General features: G+C 44.0%; 1 protein-coding gene across 2 annotated transcripts; it reads right to left on the bottom strand.

Moving 5' to 3' along the window:
- Positions 1-4,983: 4,983 nt before the first annotated feature.
- EIF2B2 (eukaryotic translation initiation factor 2B subunit beta) lies at positions 4,984-13,336 on the bottom strand. Of its 2 annotated transcripts, XM_054448466.2 has the most exons (8): positions 11,399-13,336; positions 11,157-11,277; positions 10,850-10,998; positions 9,656-9,819; positions 8,596-8,691; positions 7,844-7,981; positions 6,774-6,840; positions 4,984-5,540 (listed from the first exon to the last, which is right to left on the bottom strand). In XM_054448466.2, exons 1-8 carry the CDS (start codon positions 11,559-11,561, stop codon positions 5,383-5,385), a joined length of 1,056 nt encoding a protein of 351 aa, XP_054304441.1. In that variant the 5' UTR covers positions 11,562-13,336; the 3' UTR covers positions 4,984-5,382. The 2 variants fall into 2 exon arrangements, with proteins under 2 accessions (XP_054304441.1, XP_054304442.1); XM_054448467.2 differs by lacking the exon at positions 7,844-7,981.
- Between the last annotated feature and the right edge of the window lie 1,711 nt (positions 13,337-15,047).

Here is a 15,047-nt window from a genome sequence, read left to right as displayed (position 1 = left end):
ATATAGTAGCTTCCTCTGGCGTTAGGTATCACAGAGCCACAGCTAGTTACAGCTAGCCCTTTATTATTGAAAGAAGAGGAGCTAGCAGTCCCACTATCAGAATTAAGACTAGAGATGGCAATAGGAGCTAGTATCAGAAAAGCTTAAGGCAAAGCATAAAGTGTAGGCTAGAATGAAGCTAGAGAATGGGGAGCGGGCTTGGGTAACATCCAGAACCTGGCTGGGGACCTGAAACTACATGAGATATAAGAATGGAGAGGTTCTAGCAGTCAGAGGTCAGGTACAAATGAACAGCTGGGATCTGGGCATGGCAGACAGTGAAAAAACCCAGGCAAGCAAAACGGTCAGAGCAGGAGGGGGCCCAAGGCCACGTTCTTGAGATGTGGAGGGGGCTGAGGAAGCCATGCCAAGTGAGGACAGATGCAGCTCAGCAGTTCCTAGCGAGCCCTGACAAGCCAGCTCAGCTGAAGTTTCAGGGGGCAGCCAGTCATGGCGCAGTGGAGTGAAGGAAGAGCAGTTTCAGGCACCCAGAACCTGACCCCCACGACTTGTTTTCCACCTGAAGAGCCACCCTTTCCATCTAAACCCTTTGCAAAAGTCTGCTAACAGAGAGAACCGGCCAGTACGGTGGCCAGTCGCGATCATGCCTGTCTTTACCCTCTAAGCTGAAGCTGCTCGTCAACGGTGAGATGGCAAAAAGGTGGGTCCAGAAGAGGGGAAAAGAAGGAAGTCTGGGAAAACAAAATGCTGAAGAATCTGCACCAAATAAACCCTTCCTTCCTTCCTTTTTCCTTCCATCCCTCTCTTCATTCAGCAAATCTTTAGTGAGTTCCCTTCTAAATGTATTGTATCAGAACTTATGGGGGATATAAAGTAAAAAAAGAGGTTATCACATGGCTTAGGATGTTTCCAACCCTTGGATCATTTTCACCCCAGGCCCATTAGTTACAGAGCACTCAGTCTTACCCAGAAGCATTGGATATAGTCCAGGCAACCGGATCCAAGCGTGTGGGAATCGCAGTGTGCTGCATATGGGAATCTATCAGGCCAGGATGATTCGAGCAGCAGCCTGCAGAAGTGGGATTTGGCCAGCCTTGCCTGACTCTGGCCTTCCAACTTGCTCTTATCTACTTCCAAAGTAAGGAATGCCCCATGATGGGCCGAGCAGTACAAAAAAAGTGGCTTGGAGTTAGCTACCGCAATTAGCAGTTTCTCATTATTCAACATTGCATTACCTCTTTTTTATTAGTTAACTGCAGAATTTTATTTTTATGTATTTATTATCCTTCCAAACCCAGTGTTGTAGGAAGAATATTACATATAAATGATGACTTAGGAATCCTGTCAAGTTTTTGTTTCTTCAGCACTAAGTAGCTTATTTTCTAGGCAGGTCTTAATTCTAAATGTAACATGCTTGAAAAAAACACTACTGAAAGGATCCGTCTCTTCAGCATAGTATTTAATATACATATCAGGCAATCACCGTCTCAAGCATGATTAGACTCAATGGTGCTGCCCTCCATCGTGTGAGGGATGCTGGGAGACTGGAAGCTTAGACTTTAGCTCTTTATTATTAAGTTGGTGCAAAAGTAATTGCAGTTTTTACCATTAATAATAATAATTGCCTAGCCATTGTGCAGTACCTTGCAAGAGCTCTTTGGCAAATGAAAGAATAATTCAAAGCAAAGTAGGCCAGATATAAAACACTTTCAAATCACATTTCAAAATTGTTCTTTCATGTCAACTAGGTGCATGTCTGCTAAGGGAGTTTTTGCAAGGACAGGTGGATAGTATGAGGCCTTATACAATAATCACGTCACCATCTGGTACTATCTGTATGGCAGAGCAGTTCTGATGTAGTTGTAGTATTACAGATCATTACAGAGTATGCCAGTCATTCCATGATGGAACTGTGACTGGCAGCCTTCATTAGCCCAAAGACTGATGCAACAGATTGCTTTGAGAAATAGTTTTGAAGTACATCCATGAAACATATGATCCTATGGGTTCCAGCATTGATTTCTTTGAGGTATCATTTTACACTTCAGTTTTTCCTGGTAGAGTATTTTTCAGAGATGTCTCTTCTGAGGCTAAATTAGGAATTTCTGTTCCTTATTCAAGTTCCAAGAATTGTGCCTCTCCTGCCCTCTGCCCAAACTGGAAGATAGAAACCGTGGGAAAAAAGTGTCTTTACAAACTGCACTGTTATCTAACTTGGTTTATTTAGCATATTCAGGAAGACTTTCACATCCATGGAATCCTAGTTCTATTAATTCTCTCCAAGCTACAACAGTTGTTTTTTTGTTTGTTTTTTTTTTCCCAGTTTCTCGGTTCCGCCAGCAAGGCAGGGGTGGGAGGTGGGCACCCCTGATACCAAGGCTGACAGGTAGTGAGTTGACGTGGAACTTCTGTTTCCTTCTGTTCAGTTCAGGTTCTCTCTTTCTGATACTTACCCCTCCTCAAATAGGGAAACAGAGAGAGGGGAAATAGGAAGATGAGCCTTAATAGGGTTTACTTAATTGGGGTCATAAAGATTCTAAAAAGCATGCATTCCTGCAGTTCTGTTCTAGGCACTGTAAGAGCTGACCAGAAAGAGAGCTTCTACCCTTATAACCTTCATCCATCTCAGTCATGCCTGGGAAGGATGTTGGTGCTAATTTTAGACACAGAGACTAAGATGGACAAAGGACAAGTATCATAAAGCACTTTTGGAGCCAGGAACAGATTTAAGTTCCTTGCCTCACTGCTGCTCTTACTCCAAACCACACAATTGTACCCAAGTGAATTGCTGTTAGAATTGGTGCCTTTGGAGGAGACAATTGCTGGTAATTGGTAGCTACAAGCCACTTCACTGAGAAAGCGTGGGGTCTTAGATGCTTTAAGAAATAATAGAAAGACTGAGGCTGAGTGAGTCAGGCTCTTCTGAGTCATACAGCTTTTAGGTCAGTGTAAAATACCGAGTTTCTGAGGTCTTACTTTTTTCCCCTCTCTGGAAGACCTAAGGCAAACATCGCTCTCAAAGAGATATCAAAGAAGAGAGACCTTTCCCTTAGAACCTGCCTCTGCCCATTGTTAACCAAAATGTGATTTCAAATCACCTTTTCAAAGCCCACAGGTTGTTTGTTAAACATGCAGATTCTTAGTGCTCCCTCCACCCACACAGACACTGCACAAGAGGCCCTGCTTTGGACCACTAGTTCCTAAACATGGCAGAAAATCTGGATCACCTGGGAGACTTTTTAGGTTAAAAACCGGAAACAATATGTAAGCATAAACATGTCAACAAAATTAGAAGATGTCCCTCTGCTTGCCATGCTTGGTATTATACTTCTATACTGTTTCCCTATGCGTGTACGTATAATTTTGTTTTGTTTTTGTGAGACAGAGTCTCACCCACTCTTGCCCAGGCTAAAGTGCAGTGGCCCAATGGCACTGCTCACTGCAACCTCCACTTCCCAAGTTCAGCCTCCCGAGTAGCTGGGACTACAGGCACCCGCAACCATACCTGGCTAATTTTCATATTTGTAGTGGAGACTAAAAATTTTATTATAGTATTTTAGTTTTGCCATTTTGACCAGGCTGGTCTCAAACTCCTGACCTCAAGTGATCTGCCCTCCTCGGCCTCCCAAAGTGCTGGGATTATAGGCGTGAGCCATTGCGCCCAGCCAGTGTTGTTTTATGGAAATGAGTCCGTATTATGCATATTGCTCTGCAGCTTGTTGTGTTTTTTCCCCCAGCTTGTTTTTAACTAACAGAGTATCAAATGGACTTCCTTGCAAATCTGTCCCATTCTTTTAACACCAGGATCACAACTCAAATGCCTACAGGGGTTAGGAAGATAACATAAATGAGTTAAATGGATCCAGTTGGATCTGCAGAAAACTGGAGATGTTCCATCTAATGGCATCAGATGTTACCCAACCACAAACTAACTACTGCCGTTTGGAAATGTTGGCCCAGAGTTGCCAAATTTGAGTTTTCAAGAAAAGCAAGAAGTCTGAATTTTTGAAATGTGCAATCTCCAGATTTTTAAATATTGGTAACAAATTCACATTAAATGCAGTGAACCAGCCCAAATGTCTTCAATCCAGACACTGCCCCTCCAGCCATCCTTTTGAAACTTCTATTGCCATGTATAATGTTCCACAGTGTAACTGTCAATACTTACTCAACCTTTCTCCTATTGCTGGACACTTAGGCTATGACATTACAACTACTACACTGAACATTCTGTATAAATCTTTTTGCTTGTACAAATAATTCTAGAAATACAGCTTCCAAATTGCCCTCTAAAAGGTAGTACCAATTTATAGTCCTATAAACACTACATGAGACTATCCTTTTCTGGGAAGCTTTAAACAGATTCCCAGGTAGTAACCCTGAGATCAGATGCAGTAGGACTGAGATGAAACCCAAGACTGTGTGAGTGAGTGATCGGAATCACTCTCAGGTGATTCTGATGATCAGTGAGGTTTTGGAACTACTGTTTTAGCCTATGAACAAGATGTTTGGGGCCAGGAGCAGTGAATCGTAAAGGAAACTATACTTTCATTTGTACTTCTGTTTTTATTTTTTTAGAGACAGGGTCTTGCTCTATCATCCAGGCTGGAGTGCAGTGGTACAGTCATAGCTCACTGAAGCCTTGAATTCATGGGCTCAAGTGATCCTCCCACCTCAGCCTCCAGCATAGTGAGGCCACAGGCATGTGCCACCATGTCTGGCTAATTTTTTAAAATATTTTTTTGTAGAGACAGGATCTTGCTATGTTGCCAGGCTAATCTCAAACTCCAGGCCTCAAACAAGCCTCCCACCTCAGCCTCCCAAAGTCCAGGATTACAAGTGGGAGCCACTGCATCTGGCCAGTACTTCCACGTTGTACACTCTTCCCTCTAACTACAGCCCTCTATGCAAACACAAAAAAGGCTCTGCTGCTGCTGTTTCAAGCAGTTCTGTCAAAGTAGGACAATAAATAAACCAACTATGGAACCTTCAAGTGGCTTTTATTGGTAGAGCCTAGAAGAAGTGTCGTAGCCATTTCTGAGCAAAAATCTGTATCCCAGCAAGGTATTCAGTGTTATGTTTAACACACTACTGAACCAGAAAGTTTAAGTTCCTGACACAGACGCAGCCAGGTCACTAAGAGGCTCCAAAATCAACAGGTTAAGCCCTGCTGCTCTGTTAAGATCTGAAAGGCAAGACACAGTCCTGGACGTGTGCCCTTGTTATGGGGTGACTAAAAAGGCAGGCAACAGTATCAAGGATTTTTTTTTAGGTGGACTCCTGTGCACTCCCACATTGCAAGGATGTGTTTCAGCAGCAACACTCAAGTCTCTTCATTCTGTATCTGCCTAAGCAATCTCTGCTTAGGACACGTGTGGTCGGTCATAAAACATGATCATCAGGATGGTAGAGTTCACTCATCAGGCGGTAGATGTAGGAAGGTGCATTCCCACCAATGTTGGAGATAAAGAGGGTAATGAGCTCTGGGGGGACGTAGTCAAACACAGGGCAATGCACGCTGACCTTCTCCAGAATGTCCCCTGAAAGGCAAGCACACGTGCTAAAGGTAAAACTGAGGCTCCCTCTCTCATAATTAAGTAGCATATAGATTCCAGGCTCGAGAATGCAGGCATATTAGCTCCCCAAGGATGGGAAGCTATGGAAAAATGCAAACCAGAAGAGATGACTTCAGATCATGACAATCCCTGCTTACAACTCTCCCATGCCTCTGCATAGCCCTCAGAATAAAATTCAAACTCAGGATTGAAGTTTAAGATCTGGGCCCTCCCTGCCACACCACATGAATTGGACCACTCTCCCTCTTGCTCATTACTGTCTAGCCATGTATGGCCATCCTTTTCTAACTGGCTAAGCGCCCCTGCACCAGCTCATGGAAAACTATGATCTTCATATGGTGGACTCTGTTCATTCAGGACTCAGCTGAAATGTCATCTCATTAAGACCCTTCCTCAATCTCAGGCCCCTAGCCACTTTCTACCACATCAGCCTTGCTTGTCCTCAGGCATCCCATGACCTGATACTTTCTCATCTGTCTTCCACAATAGAATGTATGGGAACAGGGCCTTATCTTTTTCATTCATTGTTATATCTTCAGTGCCTAGAAGAGTGCTGGATACATTGTAAGTGCTCAATAACTATTTCTTGAAGATTTAATGTTTATTTAAATAAAGGGATGAAGTCATTCAACTTCCAAGAGGAACTAGGACCCCAACTACTATGCGTTGCTCTCAGAGGGTGTGTAAGGCCACCCTTGCTGATGAGGCTGCAGGTGTAACGAGCTGAGCTGCTGCCTTCAGAAGAAGCCAGAGAAAAGAACCCCAACACATGAGACTATCCAGGCTACAGGCGAGTTTTCTAAGGAGGAACATTTCACAACCTGCTTCTTTTGGGAGTCAATTCACCAAAATGACTCCTTATAGCAGGAAAACAGGTACATTTTCCCAACTGGTTGTTGTCTATATCTCAAACAGCATGCAAAGCCAAACCCAGACAACGCTAGATGATCCAACCCACAATAGCCCCAACAAATCTAAAATATATTTGTCTCAGAACAAATTAACATGGACTTGATCAGGTCCTCAAGCACTTTGAGCTGCTAAAGAAAACAGTCCTCACAGGAAGTATGATAAAAAACACAACCTGACAGCATTCAGTTCTATTGACCAACAAAACAACAAAAAGACCAAAACATATGCACACTCAAACCCCGAATACACACAACACATGCACACATGCACACACAGCTTCTGTACCTTCTGTGAATGGCAGGACTTCTTCAGGAGCCACAAACTTATGAAATGAGTCTTCTTCATTGGGGAACTAAAAAGGAAAAAATTTTTAAAAACTAGAGACCCAGCAATTCCACTCCTAGATATGTACCCTAGAGAAATGAAAACATATGTCCACACAGAAAACTTATACACAGATGCTTATAGCAGCATTATTCACAAAAGCCAAAAGCTGGAACCAACCCAAATGCCCATAAACAGATGAATGGATTAATAAATTGTGGTATGTTCATATAATGGAATATTATTCAGCCTCGAAAGGAAATTCTGACATTACAACATGGGTGAACTTTGAAAACATCATGCTAAGTGAAAAAAGTCAGGCACAACATGTCACATATGATTCCTTTTATACAAAATGGGCAAATCCATAGAGACAGGAGCAGATTAGAGGAGATGGGGAGAAGGAGAAATAGGGAGAGATTACTTAATGGGTACAGGGTGTTTTTCTAGAGTGGAGAAAAAGTTTTTAAACTAGAGAGTGGTGGTTGTACAATGCTGTGAATGTACTAGATACCACTAAATTGTATACTTTAAAATGGTTAATTGTATGTTATGTGAATTTCACCTCAATTTAAAAAATAGAGACCTATAAATAGGTTGATGTTTTCAAAGCAAATAGCTTCTATCACTGATGAAATGGCTCTTCACTTAGTCCCTGCTTGTATTCAGGTTACAAAGGACAGGCCCTGCAACAATAACCAAACTGATTCTATGATCCTACTTTCAACCTGCTTGGCATTTTCAGAAATGGTCACGTGACAGGGAGTGGTGGCAATCGTAAGCAAAGGACCTTTCCCAACTACATATTGTCCTTACAATCTTGACTTCCTAAAGTTGACAGCTGAGAACCCTCAACTGTTTTACTGAATCAAGACTTCTGTGGTTCTTTCCAGCCTCCACTGGGTGTAATCCATTAAGTAAATGCAGATAAATGGAGGCCCTGGAGTGAGCTGGTTGAAGTCCCAGAGTTCAACCCTACCCTTTGGCTTCCTTCTTTCTGCTGCCTTCTAGCTAGAGACAGACACACATACCTGTGGGGAAAGTTTGAACATAGGTGCACAGACGATGAGTGGGGTGGAATGGTGTTTTGCTGCCAGTGCCAGAGTGTGAGTTCCTGTCACAGCTCTCAGGGCCCCATTGGCCAGGATGGTCTTTGTGCCAATGATCACCTTTGGGACAAGACAAAAAATGTGAGCCATCCTGGGGGTGGAGCCTTAAAAGGGCCACTGGCCACAAAAAGCTAAATGCTCAGACCTCAGAATTGGTATCGTGAGGGGTCACAGACTGGTAGAGGGGAAGGGATCCCTGGCTCAGTACAAGTTCTAGCTTAAAAGTAGGTTTCCAAGGAAAGAATGAATGTAAAATGGGACAAGAAACTGCAAAACCTACTGCTCTCAGTCCCATATTTTCTGGAAATTGAGATGCCATACCTTCTGAGAAGCCAGGAATCTTTTTCATTCACTATCCACAACTGCCAAGCTCTTTGAGCATAAGGCAGGAGCCCTGTAGCCAATCCCTAGAAACTGACACTCTTGCCTTAGTTCTATTTAATACTTCATTCTTTTCGATGCTTCAACCAAATTTAGAGGCTACTCCAAGAGAGGAACAATGATGCAGAAAAAGGGAAAAGAAATTCAGTTAACAGATTAAAAAGGCCTAAGTATGTACTTTGAAAGGTGCTAGAAACTTTATTCTCTCACGATGGATATTACAGGAGGAGATAAAAATCAATATTTTAGAAACATAATCTTCATGAATTCAACATAACTCCAAATACACCCACCTTGTTGACTCTTGACATAACGGCAAAAATGGCAGCATCAGTCATGACAGTTGTCTCAATACCTGCTTTGGACAAATTCACAGCCATTTCATGACCCTGCAATGGGAGGGAAAGGCTGATTCTAAGAGAAAGAGTGAGAAATAGTGAAAAGTGCTCTCAAATGTAACTGGATCTGGGGAATTGTGTGATATGGGCATATCCAGCACATAATTTCCAATAGATAACTCATTTTTTGGACAACTGATTTTTCAGACTATCATAGCTCTGGTAAGCTGTAGGGAAGCCCAGGGGAAGCTAATAAATGTCTAATGCTCCACAGCAACACCAGAGCAGCCATAAAACTGGAAATACAACATGCATGTATAATATAATCACGATTGCTGACAAGATAGCTCCTGGCTCATTATTTTAAAACATCCTGCATCCTTACATATTTCCTTTTTGAGACCTATTATTTACTTAGGATCAAGTGAGGTCAGACCAAGCATCAGTCATCCCCAAGGTAATTTACCCTGCTTTAATTCCTAAAAGAACCAACCTATCTTTCCTTGAACCCAGCAGTTCGCCATCTTTTTTTTTTTTTTTGAGACAGAGTCTCACTCTGTCATCCACGCTGGAGTGCAGTGGCGCTATCTTGGCTCATTGCAACCTCTGCCTTCCAAGTTCAGGCAATTCTCCTGCCTCACCCTCCAGAGTAGCTGGGATTACAGGCATGTGCCACCACGCCCAGCTAATTTTTGTATTTTTGGTGGAGACGGGGTTTCGTCATGTTGGCCAGGCTGCTCTCGAACTCCTGACCTCAGGTAATCCACCCGCCCAGCCTCCCAAAGTGCTGGGATTACAGGCATGAGCCACCGCTCCCGGCCCCAACTTTCTTAAACCACTATTTATGAATGTTCACAGGACGAACAACTTGAAAATTCCCTTAATGTTTTACTTTATCTTCTCAGTGTCTCAAAGTCTTGCTTATCAATTCAAGGTTGGAATGGCCCTACCCATCCTTGTTTATTTCTTCTTCATTTTTCATTTTTCTTAGTAGCAACTCCAGCAGTCTCCTTACCTGGCAGAAAGGAGCACACTCTGCTACAATGACATGGAATTTCCTCTTTCGGGCAGCCTCTTTGAGGAAGGCCTCTACTGTTCGGGAGAAGCCAATGGTCATGATCACCTCATTGGAGTGAATGTGCTCCAGAGCCTGGGCTGCAATGTTCTCCATTGTCCCTTCTGTAAGAACCGTTTTGCAAAGAAAAAAAAAAAAAAAATATATATATATATATATATATATGAAATTGCTATATCACAAACACACATTATGCATGTATGGAAAAAGATGTCTGCCCTTCACATGCACTGCCCACCTAGCAGACCCTGGTACCACAGGGTTAATGTGCTTAAAGTGAAATGTCACAATTTTTTTTTTTTTTTAATAGAGACAGGGTCCCACTATGTTGCCCAGGCTGGTTTTGAACTCCTGGTCTCAAGCAATCCACTCACCTTGGCCTCCCAAAGTTGTGGGATTACAGGTGTGAGCCACCACACCCAGCTATGTCACAATTTCTTAAAAGCCGCACTCCTCTGGGATTTTCTGCCTGCCCTCTTCCAGAAGTACCCCTACCTATGAACCACCTCTGTCACTACAGAGCTCCTTACAACTGATTTTGAAGACAGTGGATTCAGCCAAGGAATGGCAATCTGGGAAATCCTAAAGTGCTGAGAATAGGGTAAACAGAGCTTCGGCCTAAAAGGAGTCTTCCTCCAAAAGATGGCCACAACAATTCTACGTGAGAGAGACTGGCCAGAGAAGAAAAATGGGGGAGGAATTTGGAAGCAGCTTCTTCACCCTCTGATTACAATGAATATCTGCAAGTCACTTGGACCGCAATGACAAGGGGGATAGAAATGGTATACGTGTTACGTGTGTATAAAAATTCAGATAGTGAAGGAGGTCTATCGACCTTGGTTCTCTAGGGAGTTCATTTTCTTTCTTTACAATGAAAATAAAACTCTGTCCTAATAGAGTCTGTTCCACTCCACAGATCTGCAGGCTATCAAGGGTTGGTCTGTAAGGAAAAGTAGAGAGGGTTACTTTGGTCCTGTCACCTGTTGCAACATTTCCTAATCAGGAAGGAGGACAAAACTCTGAGAACCAGAAGACAGCTAATCTCCCGTCTCTGCTAACGAACAACCTTCAGGGGCTTCTGTTCCCTTATTTGCCTGTGACCAGTCCCATTTTCCCAGCGATCAGGCCTCTTACCCAGCTCCACTAGCAGCTCATTAATCGCCTCAATGATGTTGGACTGGAGTTGGGCATAATGGAAGCTGAAATCCTCGTTCAGGCCTCCGGATGTCAACAGTTTGTGCAGGGACTCCTGCTGATCACTCTCGTCGCTGCGTCCATGGAGTCTATAGAGGCAACAAGACCCAAAGAGAGAGGTGGGCAGGAGGAGTGGTCAGGCAGGTAACAAGGGCTGTTCAGCTCCAATAAAGTCTCCGAGCAGGGAGAGGGGCCCGTGCAAAAAGTGTCACTGGATCCAACCCGGAGCCCAGGACGTGAGCCTGACCTGCCATACTCCTCCCGGATAATCTTGAGCACTCTCCGCACCATGTTGCCCACGGTGGTCTCGGAGGGCTGAGCGGCTGTCATCCTCCTGCCCTCTCTGCGGATCAGCTCCATCAGCTCCCCTACAGTCCAAAAGAGAGAGGATAAGAGGAGCCAACGCGAAGTGAGGCCTGGGAAACTTTCAGCCTTGGGATCGGGAACAGACAGGGGCCAGGTTCGCCGGCGGAAGCAGGCCGGCCTCACCCGCGTTGCTCCAGCAGTGGTCCGTGATGATCTGGCGCAGCAGCCCCAGGGTCTCCCGAGCCATTTCCTCGGAGCTGCGCGGCCCACCACCCCGCTTCAGGGTCTCCACGAAGCTCTCGATCCTCTCTGACAACTCCGAGCCCTTCGCTGCAGATCCCGGCATCTTTAATGTAGCTGCCTTCAGCCTTCACCGGCGGAATCCACACCTGCCAGACCACACAGTTCGCACTTCCGGGGCGGGCGAGGTCGGCTTCCGCTGTGAGGGGAGGAGAGAAACCTCAAGTTTGAGTAGAAGCCGGCCACGCCCTTCGTTGCCGCTCTCCCGCCCCCTTCCTCTGCCTGAGCCAATCAGAGACGTGGGGCTCGGGTTGTTCAGTTACAACCGGGCGTCCGCGCGACCCCGCGCCTCGGGGGATCGGAAGCGGCCTTTCTTGGCTCAGCCGACGGTGAACGGAAGTAACCCGTCCGGCCTGTAGAGGGTGGCTGGTCCCGTTGCTATGGGAGCAGCAAGTCTCTACGCGCCCCTCACCGCGACTTAAGGCTACGCTGAAGAAGTTGCGGCACTGCCTCCTGTCTTCCCAGCTCGGTGACCGCCCGAGCTGTAACTCCCGAGTGTCAGCTGACACTGACGCTCTGAATGCGTGTCCAGGGCCGGCTGCCCCTTGGGCAGACGTCTCACTTTTGTTCTGTTACATTGCTTGGTACCGTTTGCGCCTGTGTCTAGGAGGTTCATGTCTCTGAAAACAAGGACGATATCTTTTGTTGCTTTTGTATTCTCAAGGCCTAACACGTCTAACAGAAGACGGCGAAATTAGAGATGAGGAAGATTAAGGAGATTCAAAGTGGGAGCCAATACAGAAGCAAAGATGACATCCTCTGATTTGGACAGAAGTGTCCTCCTACAGAGAGGCCAGAGAGTATAACGTAATACCAAGAGCTACCATTTACTTAAAACTTACTGGATGTTGGGCACTGTATGTGAATTGTCTCAGTTAATAAGGTCTGAAATAGGTCCTCATCCCCATTTTACACATTGGAAAACAGACCCACAGAATTTAAGCAGTTAATATAAGGATTGGGTTCATACTTAAATCCAGGTCTACCTGAACCCAAAGTATGTGTGTAATAGAAATCTCTATTTCCTTAAGATAAATTCTTCCAAGTGGAATCCATAGGCGAGCACATTTTAAAGACTTCTGTTACAATTAACAAATTGCCCTCCAAAAAGATTATGTCAATACCAAAGTTAGCCAAAGGTAGTACAAAGAAAAGAAAATTACAGATTAATATCTCTCATGAACATAGAAGCAAAAATTGCAACAAATTATTAGCACATCAAATCCTGCAATACATAAAAAAAGAATAATATGTAATTACAAAGTAAAACATAAACCTGGAATGCAAAGCTGATTAAACACTTAAAAATCAACGTAATATGCCATATTAACAATCTGAGAAGTAAAACCACATGATCATGTCAATTGATGCAGCAAGAAACATTTGACAAAATTCAATATTCATGATACAAACTCTCAGAAAACTAGAACAAAAGGGAACTTCGTGAACTTGATAAAGGGTATCTACAAAATCCTACACCAAAAATCATACTTCACAGTAAAAGATTGCTTTCTCCCTAAGATCAGGACAAGGCAAGGATGTCTACTTTCACCACTCCTGTTTAACATCATACGTGAAGTCCTAGCCCTTGCAATAAGGCAAGAAAAAGAAAAAGCATACAGAATGGAAAGAAACTGTCCCTGTTCACAGAAGACATGATAGTCTACACAGAAAATCCCAGAGTCAACAGCAACAAAAACAAAACCTCCTAGAACCTAAGTTTAGCAAGGATACAAAAACTATATTTCTGTGTATTAGCAATGAACATCAGAAATTGAAGTTGAAAACACAGTTGCTCTAAAGAGCCATAAAATATTTGTCAATTTTGCTGTGTGTTAGTTTTTATTTATTGATTTGTTTGTTTATTTTGAGACAGGGTCTCACACTGTTGCCCAGGCTGGAGTGCAGTGGCACGCTCACTGCTCACTGCAGCCTCAACCTCCCCTGCCTCAAATAATCCTCCCACCTCAGCCTTTTGAGTAGCTGGGACTACAGGCACACACCACCATGCCTGGCTAATTGTGTGTTAATTTTTAAATGTCTTTAAAATTGTATCAATTTACATGCTGGCTAGCATTTACCATATTATAGCCAATTTTGGATATTGTCATTATTTTTTCATATATCAAGTCATTAAAAAAATAAGGTATATAGGCCAGGCATAGTGGCTCATGCCTGTAATCCCAGCACTTGGGGAGGCCAAGGTGGGCAGATCACCTGAAAGGAGTTTGGGACCAGCCTGGCCACATGGCAAAACCCTGTCTCTACTGAAAATACAAAAATTAGCCGGGGGTGGTGGCACATGTCTGTAGTCCCAGCTACTAGGGAGGCTGAGGCAGGAGAATAGCTTGAACCTGGGAGGTGGAGGTTGCAGTGAGCTGAGATTGTGCCACTGCACTCCAGCCTGGGTGACAGAACAAGACTGTCTCAAAAACAAACAAACAACAACAGCAACAAAAAAAAACCAAGGTATATAGTATTTTATATATACTAAAGAATTTATATGTGTGTGTATGCAAGTTATAAGGCATGACGACGAATACGTTGAGGAATGTGAACCAATTCCTCACTTTGAAACTAAAATATTCGAATTAATAGAGATAGAAAGCAAAGCTGTGTTGGCCAGGCACGGTAGCTCACACCTGAATCCCAGCACTTTGGGAGGACAAGGTGGGAGGATGGCTTGAGCCCAAGAGTTGAAACCAGCCCTGACAACATATCAAGACCCCCATCTGTACAAAAAATTTAAAAATTAGCTAGGTGTGGTGATGCATGTGTGTAGTCCCAACTACTTGGGAGGCTGAGGGGGGAGGATCTCTTGAGCCTGGGAGGTCGAGGCTGCAGTGAGCTATGTATGATCCTGCAGTGAGCTATGATCCTGCCACTGCACCCCAGGTTGGGCAGCAGGGCAAGACCCTGTCTCAAAAAAGATAGAGAAAAGAAAGAAAGTAGAACTGTGGTTGCCAGGGTCTGAGGGGAGGGAGAGAGTTACTGTTTAATGGCTACAGAGTTTTAGTTTTGCAAGTTGAGAAGAGTTCTAGAGATAGATGGTGGATAATGGTTGTGCATTTATTTATTTATTTTTATTTATTTATTTTTATTTATTTTTTATTTTTTGAAACAGGGTCTCGCTCTGTCACCCAGGCTGGAGTGCAGTGGCACGATCTCGGCTCACTGTAAGCTCCGCCTCCCAGGTTCGCACCATTCTCCTGCCTCAGCCTCCCCAGTAGCTGGTACTACAGGCGCCCGCCACCACGCCTGGCTAATTTTTTTGTATTTTTAGTAGAGACGAGGTTTCACCATGTTAGCCAGGATGGTCTCGATCTCCTGACCTCGTGATCCGCCCGCCTTGGCCTCCCAAAATGCTGGGATTACAGGCGTGAGGCACCGTGCCGGGCCTGGTTGTGCATTTATATTGCACAACAATGTGAATGTACTTCATGCCAGTTTAGTTTCGCTAAACTGCACACTTAAAAAGGTTAAGATGGTAAAATTTATGTTCTGTGTTATTTTACAATTTAGTAAATATGTG

The sequence above is a fragment of the Pongo pygmaeus genome, chromosome 15, assembly GCF_028885625.2.
Source record: "Pongo pygmaeus isolate AG05252 chromosome 15, NHGRI_mPonPyg2-v2.0_pri, whole genome shotgun sequence".
NCBI classification, from domain to species: domain Eukaryota; kingdom Metazoa; phylum Chordata; class Mammalia; order Primates; family Hominidae; genus Pongo; species Pongo pygmaeus.
The sequence above is the reverse complement of the archived record's forward strand: the minus strand, read 5'-3'. Positions and strand labels throughout refer to the sequence as shown.